The sequence below is a fragment of the Chiloscyllium punctatum genome, chromosome 40 (genome assembly GCF_047496795.1).
Source record: "Chiloscyllium punctatum isolate Juve2018m chromosome 40, sChiPun1.3, whole genome shotgun sequence".
Classification (NCBI taxonomy): Eukaryota; Metazoa; Chordata; class Chondrichthyes; order Orectolobiformes; family Hemiscylliidae; genus Chiloscyllium; species Chiloscyllium punctatum.
In genome coordinates, this window is record NC_092778.1 from 63,830,838 (window position 1) to 63,847,127 (window position 16,290).

Below are 16,290 nucleotides of genomic sequence, written 5' to 3' on the forward strand. Positions count from 1 at the left end.
TTACTCTAGAAATCTAGGTGTTTGTATCAGCTTATTAATCTCTAAGATGATTTAGCGTTCGTACATTGCTTGTAACATCTGACTAGGAGTCAGAACCCATAATGAAATGCTTGGTTTCCTTCATTACATTGCATTGGTGCACAAAGTGTCATGAAGTGTGTCACAAGCCCATGCTAAACATGAGGTAAATATGACGTTGAATGTCCTATAACATGAGTCCAAGGGTATGTGTTTTGCAAAAAATTGAATGTTATGACAGTTGATGTACATCATATCAGGCAATTGACTTATGGGTGCCTTCCATCAAATTTAATTTTTATAATTTGGCATTCTAAAAGTTGCATCATATTTTTATAATCAAACTGTTTTGTGAAAGTTGAATATTGGTGACCTTGATTATATAGGATAAGATTCTTTAAATGTTCTATTTTCACCTTTTTGCTTTATCTAAGCCCAGACTGTATGTGTGTATGACTACCCTTCCCGACACTACATAGCCTATTCATCATTTAAGTTTTAAGAATTCTCTTTGTTTGATTTTTTCGAAGGAAAATCTCACAGTATGAAGAAATGCTGATTACATTTTTTTTATCACCTACCATTGATTTTAAGTTTGATGTATCTCCCTATATAAAGGATGATTACTTTTTAATCCTACTGAAGCTGGAATGTAAATGTACACACCTCTCTGAGATTCCATCACACAGCCTGTCTGGATTAAAGTTACTTTGGATAAATTTCAAGAACACTATGATAACAAGTTTACTTCATCTTCCAATATATCTCCAACCATTCATTCAGGTCTTTGAGAGAAGACCTCCTCCTCTCTGTCCTAACTGAGTGACCCCTGACTCTCAGATTATGCCCTCTGATCCTTGATTTTCCCACAAGGGGAAACAACCATTCTGCAACTACTTTGTCAAATTCTCAAAGAAAATTGCATATTTCAATAAGGTCACCTCTCATCCTTCTAAATTCCAGTGAATACAGGTTCAACCTATCAATGTCTCCTCATAAGACAGTTCTTTCATACCTAGTATCAGCCTACTGAACCTTCTCTGGACTGATTTCAATGACAATATATCTTTCCTTAGATAGGGGAACCAAAACTGTTTAGTGTTCCAGGTGTAGCCTGACTAGTGTCTTCTATAGTTTTAGCAAAATCTCCCTACTTTTAGTCTTCATTCCTGCTGAAATAAAGGCCAACAGTGCATTTGCATTCCCTATTTCCCACTGATCTTGTAAGCTAGCTTTTTGTGATTCATTGTTGAGAACACCCAAATCCTTAAGCTCTTTTATAGTTTTCTGCATTTTTTCTCAAATTTAACTAATACTATACTTCCTCTATTCTTTCTGCTAAAGTGCAGAAGCTCACATTTTCTCGCATTTCTGTTCCATCTGTCAGGTTTTTGCTATCGCTTGACCTGTATCTCCTTCTGAAAACTCTTTGGCAATCTCACCATTTGCCTTCCCACCTATTTTTGTCACCTAAAGACTTGGCTATGGGATATACACTTAGCTCACCCAGGTCATTTAATATACATTGTAAATAGTTCTGGCATCAGCTGTAATGATTATAATGAGGTCAGGTGGGTGGACCTCCTAGAATATGAGGCTGTGACTCTGGCCCAATCAGGAAGCCCTGGCTGATAAATATAAACTGGAATGTCTGAGCTTCTGTTCACTCTGAGACCTGGCTCTGAGAAAGTCGGACCAGTGTCAAATACTATGCGTGTATAAATAAATGGTGACTTGGTGACATCATACCGGTCTCTGGGGTTATTTCACCAGCATTGGTCCCTGTGGCACAACACTAGTTCTCGGTTACCATCCTGAAAATGTTCTTCGCCCAACCCTGCCTTCTATTAGTTATCTGATCTTCTTTCCACACTAGTATACTACTTCCAACACTATGGGTTCTCATCTTATTAACTAGCCTATTGTGTGGGGCCTTATCAAATGCTTATTGCAGCTATTGCTTCCCCTTTGTCTACCTGTTTGTTAAAGAAGTCTAGTAAATTTGTCAGGCTTGGTTTCCCCTTCATGAAGCCATGCTGACTCTGCTTGAGCATATTATGTATTTCTAAATGCTGTGCTATTGCACCCTTTTATAATAGAGTCTAACATTTTCCCAATAATAGGACCTGCCTTCTTGGGGTTGGAGTTCCAGAGATTCAGGACAACCTTGACCTAGGTCCTCAACTTTAACATTCACTCTCCAGGATCAAGTATCCTGTTAATTTATGAAGCCCCTCCGTTTGGGATTGCAGTTTTATTAGATTAGATTACTTACAGTGTGGAAACAGGCCCTTTGGCCCAACAAGTCCACACCGCCCTGCCGAAGCGTAACCCACCCATACCCCTACATCTACATTTACCCCTTACCTAACACTATGGGCAATTTAGCATGGCCAATTCACCTGACCTGCACATCTTTGGACTGTGGGAGGAAACCGGAGCACCCGGAGGAAACCCACACAGACACGGGGAGAACGTGCAAACTCCACACAGTCTGAGGCGGGAATTGAACCCGGGTCTCTGGCGCTGTGAGGCAGCAGTGCTAACCACTGTGCCACCGTGCCGCCCATAGATTTTATTAACCATAGATTCTGATGATTTGAGATTCATTTTGGTGCTCTTCGCAGATTTTTACAATTTTTTTAACGACTGATGTGGAATTTATAATGTCCCTATCCCTGTTTATTGAACCCAACTGAGGTTTACCTCCAACTGCAATGGATTAGAATTCAATGTTATTTTGTACTTCACTTATTGGACAGGATCTGTATTATTGCTAAATCAGTTGAGAATTGATGTAGGCCTGAATCCAAGAATCCTTAGATTCTAGGAAAGTCCCAGAGAATTAGTAGACTGCCAGTGTAACACCTTAATTCAAACAGAGACGACAAATACATAGATAACTATAAGCCAGTTGATGTTGAGAAAATATTAATAGCAGAACACTTAGAAACAGACAATAAAACGAAGCAGAGTCAACATGACTTCATGTAGGGGAAATCATGCTTGACAAATTTATTGTAGTTCTTTTGAGAAGGTAGCAATTAGGATAGATACAAAGGAACCAGTAGGTGCAATATATTTGGATTTCTAAGAGGTGTTCGATAAGATACTACACATAAAGCTACTCCAGAAGGTAAAAACCCATAATTTTGGAAATGATATACTGGGGTAGGTAGAGGATTGGCTATAAAGGGCTTTTGCCCGAAACGTCGATTTCGAAGCTACTTGGATGCTGCCTGAACTGCTGTGCTCTTCCAGCACCACTAATCCAGAATATAAAATAGGAGACCACGTGTTGGCATAAAGGGGGCATTTTCAAGATAGTAAACTGTATAGAGGAGTACAACAGGGATTACTGTTGGGCTATACTTATTTACAATATATATAGAAGGTATTATTGCTAGGATTATGAATCACATTAAAATATATGGAAGGGCACACAATAAGGGTGACACAATCTACAGAGGGATATAGACTGTTTAAGTAAGCAAAAACTTAGCAGATGGAATATAGTGTGGGAAATTGTGATATGTACTTTGGCAGGAAGAATAGAAGATCTAGGTTTTACTTGAATGGGAAAAGACTGCAGAAAGCTGTAGCACAGTGGAATTTGGAAGTTTTTAAAAATTGGCTTTGTTGTCTAGACCAGCATTTATTGCTCATCCCTAATTACCCAGAGGGCAGTTAAGAGTCAACCACATTGCTGTAGGTCTGGAATCACATCTAGGCCAGACCAGGTAAGGATGGCACTTTCTTTCTCTTAAGGACATTCGTGAATGAGCTGAGTTTTTTCTGACAATCAACATTTGGATTTAATGGTCATCATTGGACTCTTAATTCAGGCATGAATCACAAGAAACCATCACCCAAATTCAGTGGGTATTATGGAAGATAAGTGGACAGTTGGCCCTTATTTCTAAAGGAATGGAATATAACAGTAGAAAGTCTTGCTAAAATTATACGGCACTAGTCCGATCAGGTCAGCACCACTCTAATCTTGCCTCTAACCTCCAGCATCTGACTAGTCAGGCCGTCACTGAATACTATGAATAGCTTTGGATCCCTCATCTAAAAGATGATGTATGGCATTAGTGGCAATTCAAAGAAGGTTCATGGGTTGATCCTGGTTGTGGAGAGACTTTCTTCTCAGTACAGGTTGAGAAAATGTGTGCCTGTAGTCATTGAAGTTTAGAAGAAAGAGAAGTAACCTTACTGAAACATATAGGGCGGCACGGTGGCACAGTGGTTAGCACTGCTGCCTCACAGCGCCAGAGACCTGGGTTCAATTCCCACCTCAGGCGACTGACTGTGTGGAGTTTGCATGTTCTCCCCGTGTCTGCGTGGGTTTCCTCCGGGTGCTCCGGTTTCCTCCCACAGTCCAAAGATGTGCAGGTCAGGTGAATTGGCCATGCTAAATTACCCGTAGTGTTAGGTAAGGGGTAAATGTAGGGGTATGGGTGGGTTGCGCTTTGGCGGGGCGGTGTGGACCTGTTGGGCCGAAGGGCCTGTTTCCACACTGTAAGTAATCTAATCTAATCTAATCTAATCTAAAAAATCTAATAAGATTCTTAGGGGTAGACAACATAGATGTGGAAAGGTTGTTTCTCTTTGTGGGAGAGCCTAGGACCAGACGGCATAATCTCCGTGTAAAGGGTCACCCATATGAGACAGATGGGGAGGAATTTCTTCTTTTGAGGGTAGTCAGTCTGTAGAATTCATTATTTCCGAGAGCTGTCGTAGCTGTATTGCTAAATATATTCAAGGCTGAGATTGATAGGTTCCCTTATTGATTAGAAATCTATGGTTTCAGAGACTAGGTAGAAAAGCGGAGTTGAGGATTATCAAATTGATCTCATTGAATGATAGAGTGGACTCGATGAACCGAATGGCTTACTTCTATTGCAATTTTTAATGATCTGTAAATGATATCCAACCACTGGCATTTAAAGACTGAAAACAGAACCTTTTTCACCAACAACATTTTGGGGATGTGGAACAGATTCCCATGTGGATGTGGAAGAATGTGAATCAGTTTACTTCATTCAAGAAAAATTATTGTAAAAAAAAGTGAAGTATCCTTAGTGGCACACACTGTTTATCTGCGATTAACAGAGTGTTCATAAAAATTTAAGTGCAAGCTGCTTCTTGCCCCACATGAAGTGTTCCATATTGCATTAAACCTTTTACTTTTAACATCTGTACAACTAGATGCTTTTTATTGACAGTCCACCACAACATCCTGTTTGCATCAATATTTTTTCTCTCTGGATATACTGGAGGTATATCAACACCAAGTTCTTCCCCTCACTATGGTTAGTCCACCACCTGGACCATTGTAATGCCATCCTTTAAATGTTCAGAATTCACTATTCTGATTGATTATCAAACACTTAACCAGTGTCTTGTTGGGAAAAGAATTGTGGTTAATAATTTTCAGTAATCACATGGAACTCCTTTTTATCATTCTAATGAGCATTATATCTGAAATGCATACTTAATAAAGCATACTGGACACTAAAACAACCACTTAATGTTTGCAATCAACACAATAAAAAGAAATAGGTCACCTTGTTGAATTTCTTCCCTTCAGTCTCTAATTAGACCACTTTCTTTATATGCTGGAGGTACTCTATAAATGCAAGCTGTTGAAGAAATGGTTTTTGAGTTTTTTTTAATAATTTACTATTGAATTCATTATGTGGATCACTGCGTTGTGAAATGGATTATATAAGGTTTAGTGTTTGCCATTGGAAGGCTGGACATTGTTGCATTTAGCATTTACACTTCAACTTAATTTCTGAGAAACATTGCTGGCCTTTCAGATTGAGGAACATGCATTGAAGGAACGAGGATTAAGATTGTGAATTGACTAAAGGGTTTTAAGGAAAATGCTGTGCTCAGTTGAAGAGCATTGAACAAAATTTTGATTGGGCATATGGATAATTAAAGGAGACAACTTAAAAACCATGTACAATTTGTATGAACAAATCCATCGATTTTTAAACTCTTGGGGGAGTTGTCAGCCATGGATAACACTGTGACCCATAATATTAAGCAGGAAAAACACCAGAATGTGAATCTAATTTTATAATCAGTTATTTAAAAAAAAACTCTAGTCATTTCAACGATGACATTTCTATGGTCTCAGTAGTGCACTAACCATAATTAAGAAAGGTTTCTACGATTCACTGTTTATATCAAGATCATAAAACGCATGAATAAAAAAACACTTTTTAAGATGTCACAGGAAATTAGTAACAGCAAAAACCTTTATCCATAATTCATAGAATATTTCATCATCTTTATTTCTTTCTCTAACATTTTAAATTATTTTTATTGTTTATTCATCACATGCTTTTTAAAAGGTGTTCATCAACGCATTCACCTATATATCTGTAAAAGCTTAAAATGCTGAACTTGAATATGTCTTCTGCGAAACTAAGTAATATACATCTCTTGACCAGCCATCTTCTATTAATTTGTGGCAAACTCAAACTCTACTTACCCTTGGAATAATTCTGTCACAAACAGAGATATACCAACCACTCCCTATGGCTTCTGTATCTTTTCATTTGAACTTCCTGACACACTCTCTTCACTTTTGAAATCTACTGTGAGAGAAGAAAGAGATGGATTTGCATTTATGCTCCTACTGCTCCCATAATTACCTCAACCTGGCAACATGGCCGGTTTCTTACTATCATGACTCACCAGCGTGTCTTCCCTGGAAGCAGGAGTCTTTTTTTTCTCTCCAGGCTCCCTCTTTCCAATTGTCCTGTTCTCACTTGTGCCTTCTTGCCCCTTGACATTCATGCTACCACTCATGGCACACCAAGCATCGGTGCTAGAGTCATATAATATAGCGTGGAAGTGGTTCTTTTGGACCACTGTGACTGCACTGGTTGTCAAGCATCTATGTGTTTCCCAGTACGTGGTCCATAGCCTTCTATCTTTGGCATTTCAAGTATTAATTTGATAACGACTTAAATATTGTGATGGTTCTTTACCACTGTTTAAGGCAATGCATTCAGATATGCACTACCTTTTGAGTAAAAGCATTTTTCCGTAAATCCCCTCTAAACATGCTGCCCCTTGCCTTAACTCTATGTCTCTTGGTTATTCACCTCCCCACTAAGAGGAATAGTTCATCCTATCTATCCTATTCATACCCATCATAATTTTGTTAACCTCAATTAGGTCTTCCCTTGGCCTTCTCTGCCTGAAGGCTGGGGTTGTTTTCCTATCTTTCTTCATAGCTGAAATCATCCAGCCCGGACAACATCCTGGTTGATTCTTATCTGTACCCACCTTAGTGTAATCCTATATTTCACATTTTGTGGCCACTCAGAAATGTATCCAGCTGTGGCCCAACTAATATCTTCTGCAGTCCTGTTATAACTTCACTGTTCATGCTTTCAGTACCTCAGTTAATATAGGCAGTTATCCCATACGTCTTTTAATGACTCTATTGACCTGCCCAGTTGCCTTCAAGGATCCGTGGGCATACATACCAAGGTCCCTCTAATCCTCCGTACTTTCCAGGGCCCTACCACTCATTGTATACTCCCTTGCCTTATTCATTGTCCCAAAATTCATTATTTCATGTTTAACAGGATTAAACTCCAATTGTCACTGTTCTGGCCATCTGACCAGACCATCATCTATCTCCCTGTATTCTACAGCTTTTCTCAGATATTTACCATTCCAGAAATTTTTGTGACCTTTTATAAACCTGCTGATCAAATCTCCTACATTTTGTGTTTCGGTCATTAATTTGCACTAATATACTTTCTCAAACTATTCTCTCCTGCTGTTACTGTTTTGCTCAACACTCACGTGTATACAATTGCTAATGTTGAGATCTTGCAAACAAAATTTGTCATCATTGTACATTATGCAGTGGGATTCCACAAGCCCATTTCTCTTGTTCTCAGCCCTCAGATTATTGGTCAGACCGTTGGTTATTAATTTTCCATCTTGCATCATGTGCCATGGAACTGATACTGTCAATCTCAATTATCTTTCATTTCTTCATAGAACTCCAGGTAGGGAGAACTTGAAATATCTAAGAGATTAATGGATATGAATACTGCAGATGCTAGAATTGTGATATGAAAGCAAAATATGCTCAGCAATTTGGGCAGTACCTGTGACAGAGAAACAAGGTTAATGTTTCAGGTCAGTGGCCTATCAACAGAATTTTCTGTGTCTCACAGCTCTGTCACATGGAGTGAGAAAACTGAATATTTGATTAATGTTGAAAGAACTAGGAACAAACTGGGACATTTTGGAGGGAGTTGTAAACAAGCATGAAGATTTTGAATTAATTGTGTTGATTGATGGGAAGCAAATGGAAATGAACAAGGAGTAATGATGAGCAGAGCTAAATTATGGTATATGATGCAGACAATGAAGCTTTGAACAAATTGACGTTAACAATGGAAGCTGACCACACTTGTACTCGTATAATGATTGTCGTCAGAAAGGATATCATTGACTTTTGACAAGTGCACAGGCCATAAACTAGACAGAAGTGAATGGGGTGATGCGGAGGGAAGATAGCAGGGTGGTGTTAGCTTGTAGAGACATGCATGCAGTTGGTAGACGTATAACAATTCAAATTTGCTACAGATGCCTTTGAGTTCAGTGATGATAATTGCTCCATTAAACGCTTTATTTTTTTTAAACGGCAAATGACACCCGTTAATTTACAAATAGAGCATTGTGTTAGAACTTAGGGTGTAAAATGTAGCTTTCTTACTGTGTTATTCTATTGACACTATGCGAGGCGTCATTTGGTTAGATTTGTGAACAGTTTTTACCACATTTGACAAAACAATACAGAACACTGTGAAGGATCAGAAACATCTGATGTAATTAATACAGCTTATATTTGGATGCCAGTGAATAAATATAAGAATGCTTAATCACTAGACTACTCCATTGGGTCTTTACTGAATGGAAAAAAAGTCATTCTCAACCTTTTGATACCTGATGGCTGAGGCAAAGGCAATCTTTCCTCAACCATCTGCTCTGTCTGACCGATTTCCCCCATTGTGCTTATACTTATGTTGAGATGTTCTTGTGTGGCAAGTCTTTCTTGCAGCCTCAACAGATACCAAAAAAAGATGGCCAGTACCAAGGTCTAAAAATCTTGACTTCTCTTATGAATTGTTCATTGCTTGGGCCTCCATGAGGAATGACCTCCAATCTTGCATTGCAAATGTTGTTTATCCGCCTGTTGTTTTACATATTACAGAGCTTACCTCAAGTTCAGGTCCACGTACTTTATGGGAAAATTGGCCAAAGAAGGGACGAAAAAGGGCTAAAGCAACAGAGCTGTTTGTTAACCTTGTCAGAGAAAAAAAATCAGTGAGCTCCTCACACTATTACTGCGTGAATTTTTGGAATGCTTCATTCTGATACCTGAACAACGTAATGTAGTATTCCATTTCCTCACACTGATATCTCTACCTTGATGAGCATAGAAATCAATCCAGTGATGAACTTTTTTTTTGTATTTTCAATTAAGACTTTGAGTTCTTTGAAGAGAAGGCTACTTCATGAAGAGAAAATGGCGATACCAGGGAGCTGCATTAAAATGACTGCTTCATTCATTGGACAAAATAATCGGCAGTAGTCTATGTTTTCCTCTCAATTGCTCCATCTGGGTTTGACCGAAGAGTCTGTTTCCATGCTGTAAATCTCTATGCTCTATCTGTCTTCCTTCTGAACTGTGCTCACCTCTACACCTTTCCCTCTATGTTTCAGTTGGAATATAGCAGCTGGTGTAGCCATATGGAAGGGAACAACTTATTATATATATTGTATCTGTAAGCAGGTGTCAAGTCTGAATACAATTTTTTTTAACTGTTCCCTAGAGAAAGATTGGAAAGGACCTTTCTACTTCATACAAGGAGCTGATCCACAATTTGGCCTTATGAAAGCGTGGAAGGTTGGAGATCACGATAATAGCGGTGATGAATGGCAGGAAGAAATCAAGCTCACGGAGCAAGCAGTGCAGGCTATCAACAAGTTAACCTTGAAACCCAAGTTCTTTGTACTATGTGGAGATCTTATTCATGCAATGCCAGGTAATCACTGTCAACAGAACTTGCTGAAAATGCCATGATATCTGACAACAGCAGTATATTTACACCACTTTGAAAAATGCATTAAATGTTTTCCAGTCTGTTTCCAAAATACACTGTGCAGAGATACAGAAATTCCCTATTGAATCTTCAAATATCTGTTATTGTGTTTGTAAATCTTCAAATATCTGTTATTGTGTTTGTAGAATGCAATGCTTAACAAACCTCTAGATAAAGAGTGAAATGCCTACCGTAATTACAACCAAAGAGCTATGAATACCTTCAGAACAATATGGAAAGTCATTGTTTTCTGCTCTCTGCAGCTCTTGCACCAAAGCTGTGGTGAGCAAGCAGAAATCCACCCTGCAAGCAACCCCCTCCCCACCTGAAACTATTAGCATGCTGCTGTGATACTGGGTATTAATGCTGCAGTTTACCAGGGCGATAGAATATGGGTCATTCTTTACTTCTCTCTTCTGCCGAGTTAATCCTTGGCATCCCATTAGAGGGAAATATTTTTTAGCTGGACTGTCATCAGACAGAATACATAAAGTTAATCAACTGAAGCTCCTTGCACATACCTGCTATGGCCTTATCATTGGTGAGGCTTTGTTCATGTATGGAAATCAGTTTCTGTTAAGGAAGAACTAAATGTATGATTTCGTATAAAAGTCAGATAACAAAAGAGACTGTTTAGTCCTGAAAAGATTGAATAGCTAGTTTAAATGCCAGGTAACATTTTTTGACTAAATGCTGCTGTTATTAATTTTAACATTGCAAATGACTGTTTTTACGATCCCTGACATGACCACCAAATTTATGTAAGTCTGTAAATAAAAGCCATGTTGTGTTTGAACACTCCAAAGGGCACGTTAAAGAGTAAATGCAGTCAAGACAGGTTTCACAGATTTCTTGGCAAATCCCCAGATGTTAGTGACACTGAGAGTCATCAAATCTCATTAAAACTTTGTCTCCTGTACAAGGAGTTTCAATTCTTCATGCATGAAAATCTAGCCTTTAAACATTCTCAACTGCTGCTCTGTAACGGATTGTGTCTCAATTACTGCTCACTTTCAGGTAGTTCACTCTCTTTCTCTGGCATTGTGTTTCCACTGGATTCCCCAACTGCAGTCAGCATCTATTCATGTTCATAAATTCAGTTCTTTTCATTGACTACTAATTTCACTGAGCAGACACTGTCCCTAGGATTTCTGAGTTCAAGTGTTTCTCTGCACAAGCTGATTGTGGATTTAATTCATCCCCACACTCAACAGCACTGAACTGTCAATGGTTTCCAGAGACCTCACCTGCCTTAACTGCCTGGAGTCTGCTAGCAGCAACATTATTGAAGCTGCATCTTTGCTTCAGTACCATCCCAGCTAAAATTGTAACTGCACCTAACTTCTTTCAGCAAACGTCTTTCTGTTGTAATGGTTTTTACAGCCTGAGTTCATTGAATGCTTTCAACTAATTTTGGCTTCAACTCCCAAAACAATCCGTGAACTGTCATCATTACGAGTGTTGTAGATCCACCACTTTAGCTCTACAAGCCCATCTTTAGGACCCCATGTCTTCTACTCAAACATGGGTAACCTGTTAAAGAACCATGACCTAACCTTTTCAGTATATAGATTTCAACATGCTTTATTTGCATTTATCCCATTTGTACTGTTAAAATAAAGTTTTTAGTCTTAGGAATTAAAGTTTAGTTGAAATACACTGATCAGAAAGTAGATATTCACCACACCTACTAAAGGAAATATTAGATTACAGCGTTTTCTATTGTGCTGTCTCCACTAAAATGACGCTTGTATTTTCAACACCAATCTTTTCCCCGTGTAATAGGAAAGATCAGCAACTGATAGGTTGACTTCTACTTAGATTTCATTGGAGATGTGTAATTTTGAACTTGATCTTATGAAGAACACATCAAACTTACGTCAGTTTTATAAATGAAGTAACAAATTGTGTTATAGAAACTGAAATGCATATGTAATCAGAAAAAAAATTGATAGCTGATTCAAATAAGCAATCAGCAGGAATGATCGTAGAGTGCTAGAAAAACTGAATGGCCTGAATGTGGATAAATCACCTGGACCTGATGGACTACGCCCAGAGTTCTAAGGGATATTGGTTAAGCGATTGTGGAGGCATTAGTAGTGATCTTTCAGGAATCGCTAGAATCAGGGAGGGTCCCAGAGGTCTAGAAAATTGCTAATGTGACACCCCGTTTAAAAAGGGAGTAAGGCAAGAGAAGGAAAATTACAGGCCAATCAGCCTAACCTCGTTCGTGGGTAAGTTCCTGGAATCTATTGTGAAAGATGAGATTTCTGAATACTTGGGAGTGTATGATAAAATAGGGCAAAGTCAGCATGGTTTCATCAAAGGGAGATCATGCCTGACAAATCTGCTGGACTTCTTTGAGGAAGTAACAAGTAGGGTAGACCAAAGAGAGCCAATGGATGTTATCTATCTGGACTTTAAGAATGCCCTGACAACATGGGGCCCTTATCTTACTCCTGTGCGGCACCTTGTCAAGGCCATGTGCTGGCATGGCTAGAAGCTTGGCAGTCTGGCAGAAAGCAGAGAGTGGGGATAAAAGGGTCCCTCTCAGGATGGTAAATGGTGACAAGTGTTCCAGAAAGTATTCTGCAAGGCTCCGTGTTGGGGCCACAACTTTTCACTTTATACATTAACAATCTAGATGAAAGAACTGAGGGCATTCTAGCTATGTTTGCAAATGAGACAAAAGTAGATAGAGGGACAGGTGGCACTGAGCATGCAGAGAGGCTGCAGAAGGGTTTGGACAGGTTAGGAGAGTGGGCAGACAAGTGGCAGATGGAGTACAATGTGGGAAAGTGTGAGGGCATGTACTTTGGTAGGAAGAATAGAGGCGTGGACTAATTTCTAAATGGGGAGAAAATGCAGAAGTCGGAAGTGCAAAGAGACTTGGGAGTTTTATTCCAGGATATTCTCAAGGTAAACTTACAGGTTGACTCAGTAGTTAGGAAGGCAAATGCAATGATGGCATTTATTTTGAGAGGACTTGAATATAAAAGCAGGGATGTACTTCTGAGGCTTCATAAAGCTCAGGTCAGACCACATTTGGAATATTACACACAGCTTCGCGTCCTGTATCTCCAGAACGATGTATTGGCCCTGGAACATGCTCAGTGAAGGTTCATGGATTTGTCCCAGGAATGAAAAGCTTAACAAATGAGGACGCTGGGTCTATATTTGATGGAGTTTAGAAGAATGAGGGGGGATCTTTTTGAGACATACTAATGGCCTGGACAGAGTAGATGTTGGGAAGATGTTTCCATGGGTAGGAGAGACTAGGACCTGAGGGCACAGCCTTAGAGTAAAAGGAAGACCTTTCAGAACAGAGATAAGGAGAAACTTCTTCAGGCAGAGAGTGGTGAATCAGTGGAATTTGTACTGAAGCCTGTGGAGACCAGGTCATTGAATATATTTAACACTGAGATACATAGATTCTTGAGGATTGAGGGTTACAGGGAGAAAGTGGGTAATGGCAGAGCTGACTCGATGGGCTGAATGGCTTAATTTCTGCTCCTATGTCTTACGTTCTTATCATCACAATAATTGAGTTGGGTTTCAAGGATGGTCTACAAAGAAGAAATTGAGAGAGTGTGTGCTAGGAAGGAAATTTCCTATCTTCAGCCCTGGATGGTAGAAGGCACTGCTGCCAGTGTTGGAGTCAAATGCGCAAGAAATCAGTGCAGAGGAGCACAGAGGTTTAAGCTTGGGGAAGGTTACAGAGATTGGGATAGGTGAAGAAAGAACTTGATCATGATGATGAGAAATTTGAATTTGAGGTGTGGCGGAATGGAAGCCAGAATAGATTAGTGAATGCATGGTGATAGATAAGCTTAAATTTAATATGGGATGGGACATCAACAGTAATGTTCTAAAGATCTGAAGGTGGTTGAGGGTGAAGATGGGGGGGCCTTGCTAGGACCATATTAGAATAGTTGAATCTTCGGGTGACTAAAGGTTGACTTGCTGGTAAATGATGGTTTGAGGCAAGTGCAACATGGGTGATGCTATAAAGATTTGCTGATGATTATACAGAAATGGAAGCAGGCCATCTTTGTGATGGTGAGGATATAAGTAACTGATGTTCAACTGTTTGAATGAAGAGACAACTGTCCATAACACAGCTGATCACAAAGGTACAAAGTGCAACAATATTAGGCAATATGATACCTTGTCTACAAAGCTCAAACTCTGAGAAAAGTTATTTAAATCAAAATTATTCACCTCTTCCACAAGTCAGTCACAGTTAACTGGGATTTAACACTTTATATTCTGAATTTGTTGGGGGTCATTTACATAATACCTCAAATATTCTGTTTTAGTAAAATCAAAACAACTTTAAAGTCTCTATTAATTTGTCTGTGTAATTCCTATTGTGGTTCCTTAAAACAATTTGGCAACTTGTTGAGTAATTATTTGTTTGGAAGAATAAACTTGGCTTTATACCAAACCTCCCACAATATGAGCTGACTTTGCTTTCAATGTGATTCACTGGGAAAGGGTTACTCCTGATTTGATTTTGCTGCCAGCTGTATTGCAACCCCAACTGTCAGAAGAGAAACTAAATTACCAGTCTCTTGTTCCTTTAGAGAGCTAGCCCATTTATCTGCCAATCTAGGCTGTCACATTCAACATAGAATTGTAAAAGATGGTGCAGGTGACTATTATTACCTGTGCTCAGGACATTGTTATTTTTTATCTGTTAATCTGTGTTACTGCTGCACTTGTGTGCCCTACAAAAATATTTTCACAGCTGCTGGACGGGAGAGAGCTGTCTGAGTTTGTACGTTAGCTATACTGATAGTAGTTGTGAGTGAAGTACTGTGGTGCAACTGACAGAAGATGTTAATCTTTTGAATACCTGGGGATAGCCATATTCATGTGTATTGAATTGTTTTTCACCAAATGGAGGGCATTAGCAACCTGTGCGCATTTTACTTTTGTATATGAATAACTCAAATTATTTTTGTTTTCTGTTAGATCCATTATGGTATCTCTTTCCACAATTAATTGTAAATAGACAATTTTATCATTTCACAACTTAATGGAGCTGTGCTCTCACCACCTGTGACAAATCCTATTGCTCTGCTGCTCTTCATGTGCCTCGATTGGTTATACAAGCGACCATTCAACATTTTATGTTTTGAGCGTGTGTGAGGGAGAGTGAAAAGATCATTGCAGCATTATCTCTCAACCCATCCTGTCACATTCTACATGGTGTGTAAAAGATGGTGCAGGTGGCAATTACTTGTGCTCGGAGCATAGTTATTTTTTATCTGTTAATTTGTGTTACTGTTGCAGTTACATGCCCTACAAAAATACTTTCACAGCTGCTGGATGAATAATAATGACTGTGGGTTGGTTAGGCTTGAGTGAGAAAGGAAAGCATGATCAATTGTACAACTTAGAAACTCCTGTTTGCCAAATCAATCACACTCAACCCCTTTTGATGAGCATAAGCAGTCCTTACTGCAGCTACTCTATTTCATTATGGCTGGAACAAGCTTGAATATTTACTTATCCTTGCCTTAAGTGTTATTATAAGCATCTAAGTAATTACTATCCCAGAACACAATAGGCAGCTGAAGGAAATATATAATTCAGTTACACAGCATTGCTTTCCACTGAAGCTTTCAGATAGGTTTAAGAAAGAAACAATATGCTGGTCAGAAGCAGTAGATTACTGTTCTCTCTCATTCTTGAATGAGTTTGCAATCAATATGTAACTCAAGATGATTCCCTCTCCATCTAATGACCTTGCAAAAAGTGGTATTTAAAATTTATACATTGTTTACTCATGATAAAGTTAATGAGGAACAGAACCCTTTTTTATTCTATTGGGGCATGACTATCCATATTTGAGACATTCAGCTCAGGTGTACCATGCCAAATTCCTTCCTAAAAGTTGGTCCTAGGTCCAACCTCCAAAAAACATCAACATCTCTTAGTGTATTTTGTGAAATTGTACTTACGTAATGACAGCCATTATTTGGTTTCTCCAGCATGATTTGCAAATGGTGATGTAGGTACCCACTAGAATATTTGGTTGGGATTAACTATGTGGAATGGTTTTACAGTTGGCTGAAAGAAGAAATTTAACCCTTTCAGACTGGCTTTGCTT

General features: G+C 39.0%; 1 protein-coding gene across 1 annotated transcript in view; it reads left to right on the top strand.

Annotated features, from left to right (window-relative positions):
• The window catches only part of cpped1 (calcineurin-like phosphoesterase domain containing 1), a 190,865-nt gene that overhangs the window by 33,347 nt on the left and 141,228 nt on the right, over window positions 1-16,290 (top strand). Inside the window, exon 2 of the mRNA XM_072560124.1 lies at window positions 9,903-10,115. Coding sequence (XP_072416225.1) covers window positions 9,903-10,115 — 213 coding nt within the window. The remainder of the gene's footprint in view (window positions 1-9,902; window positions 10,116-16,290) is intronic.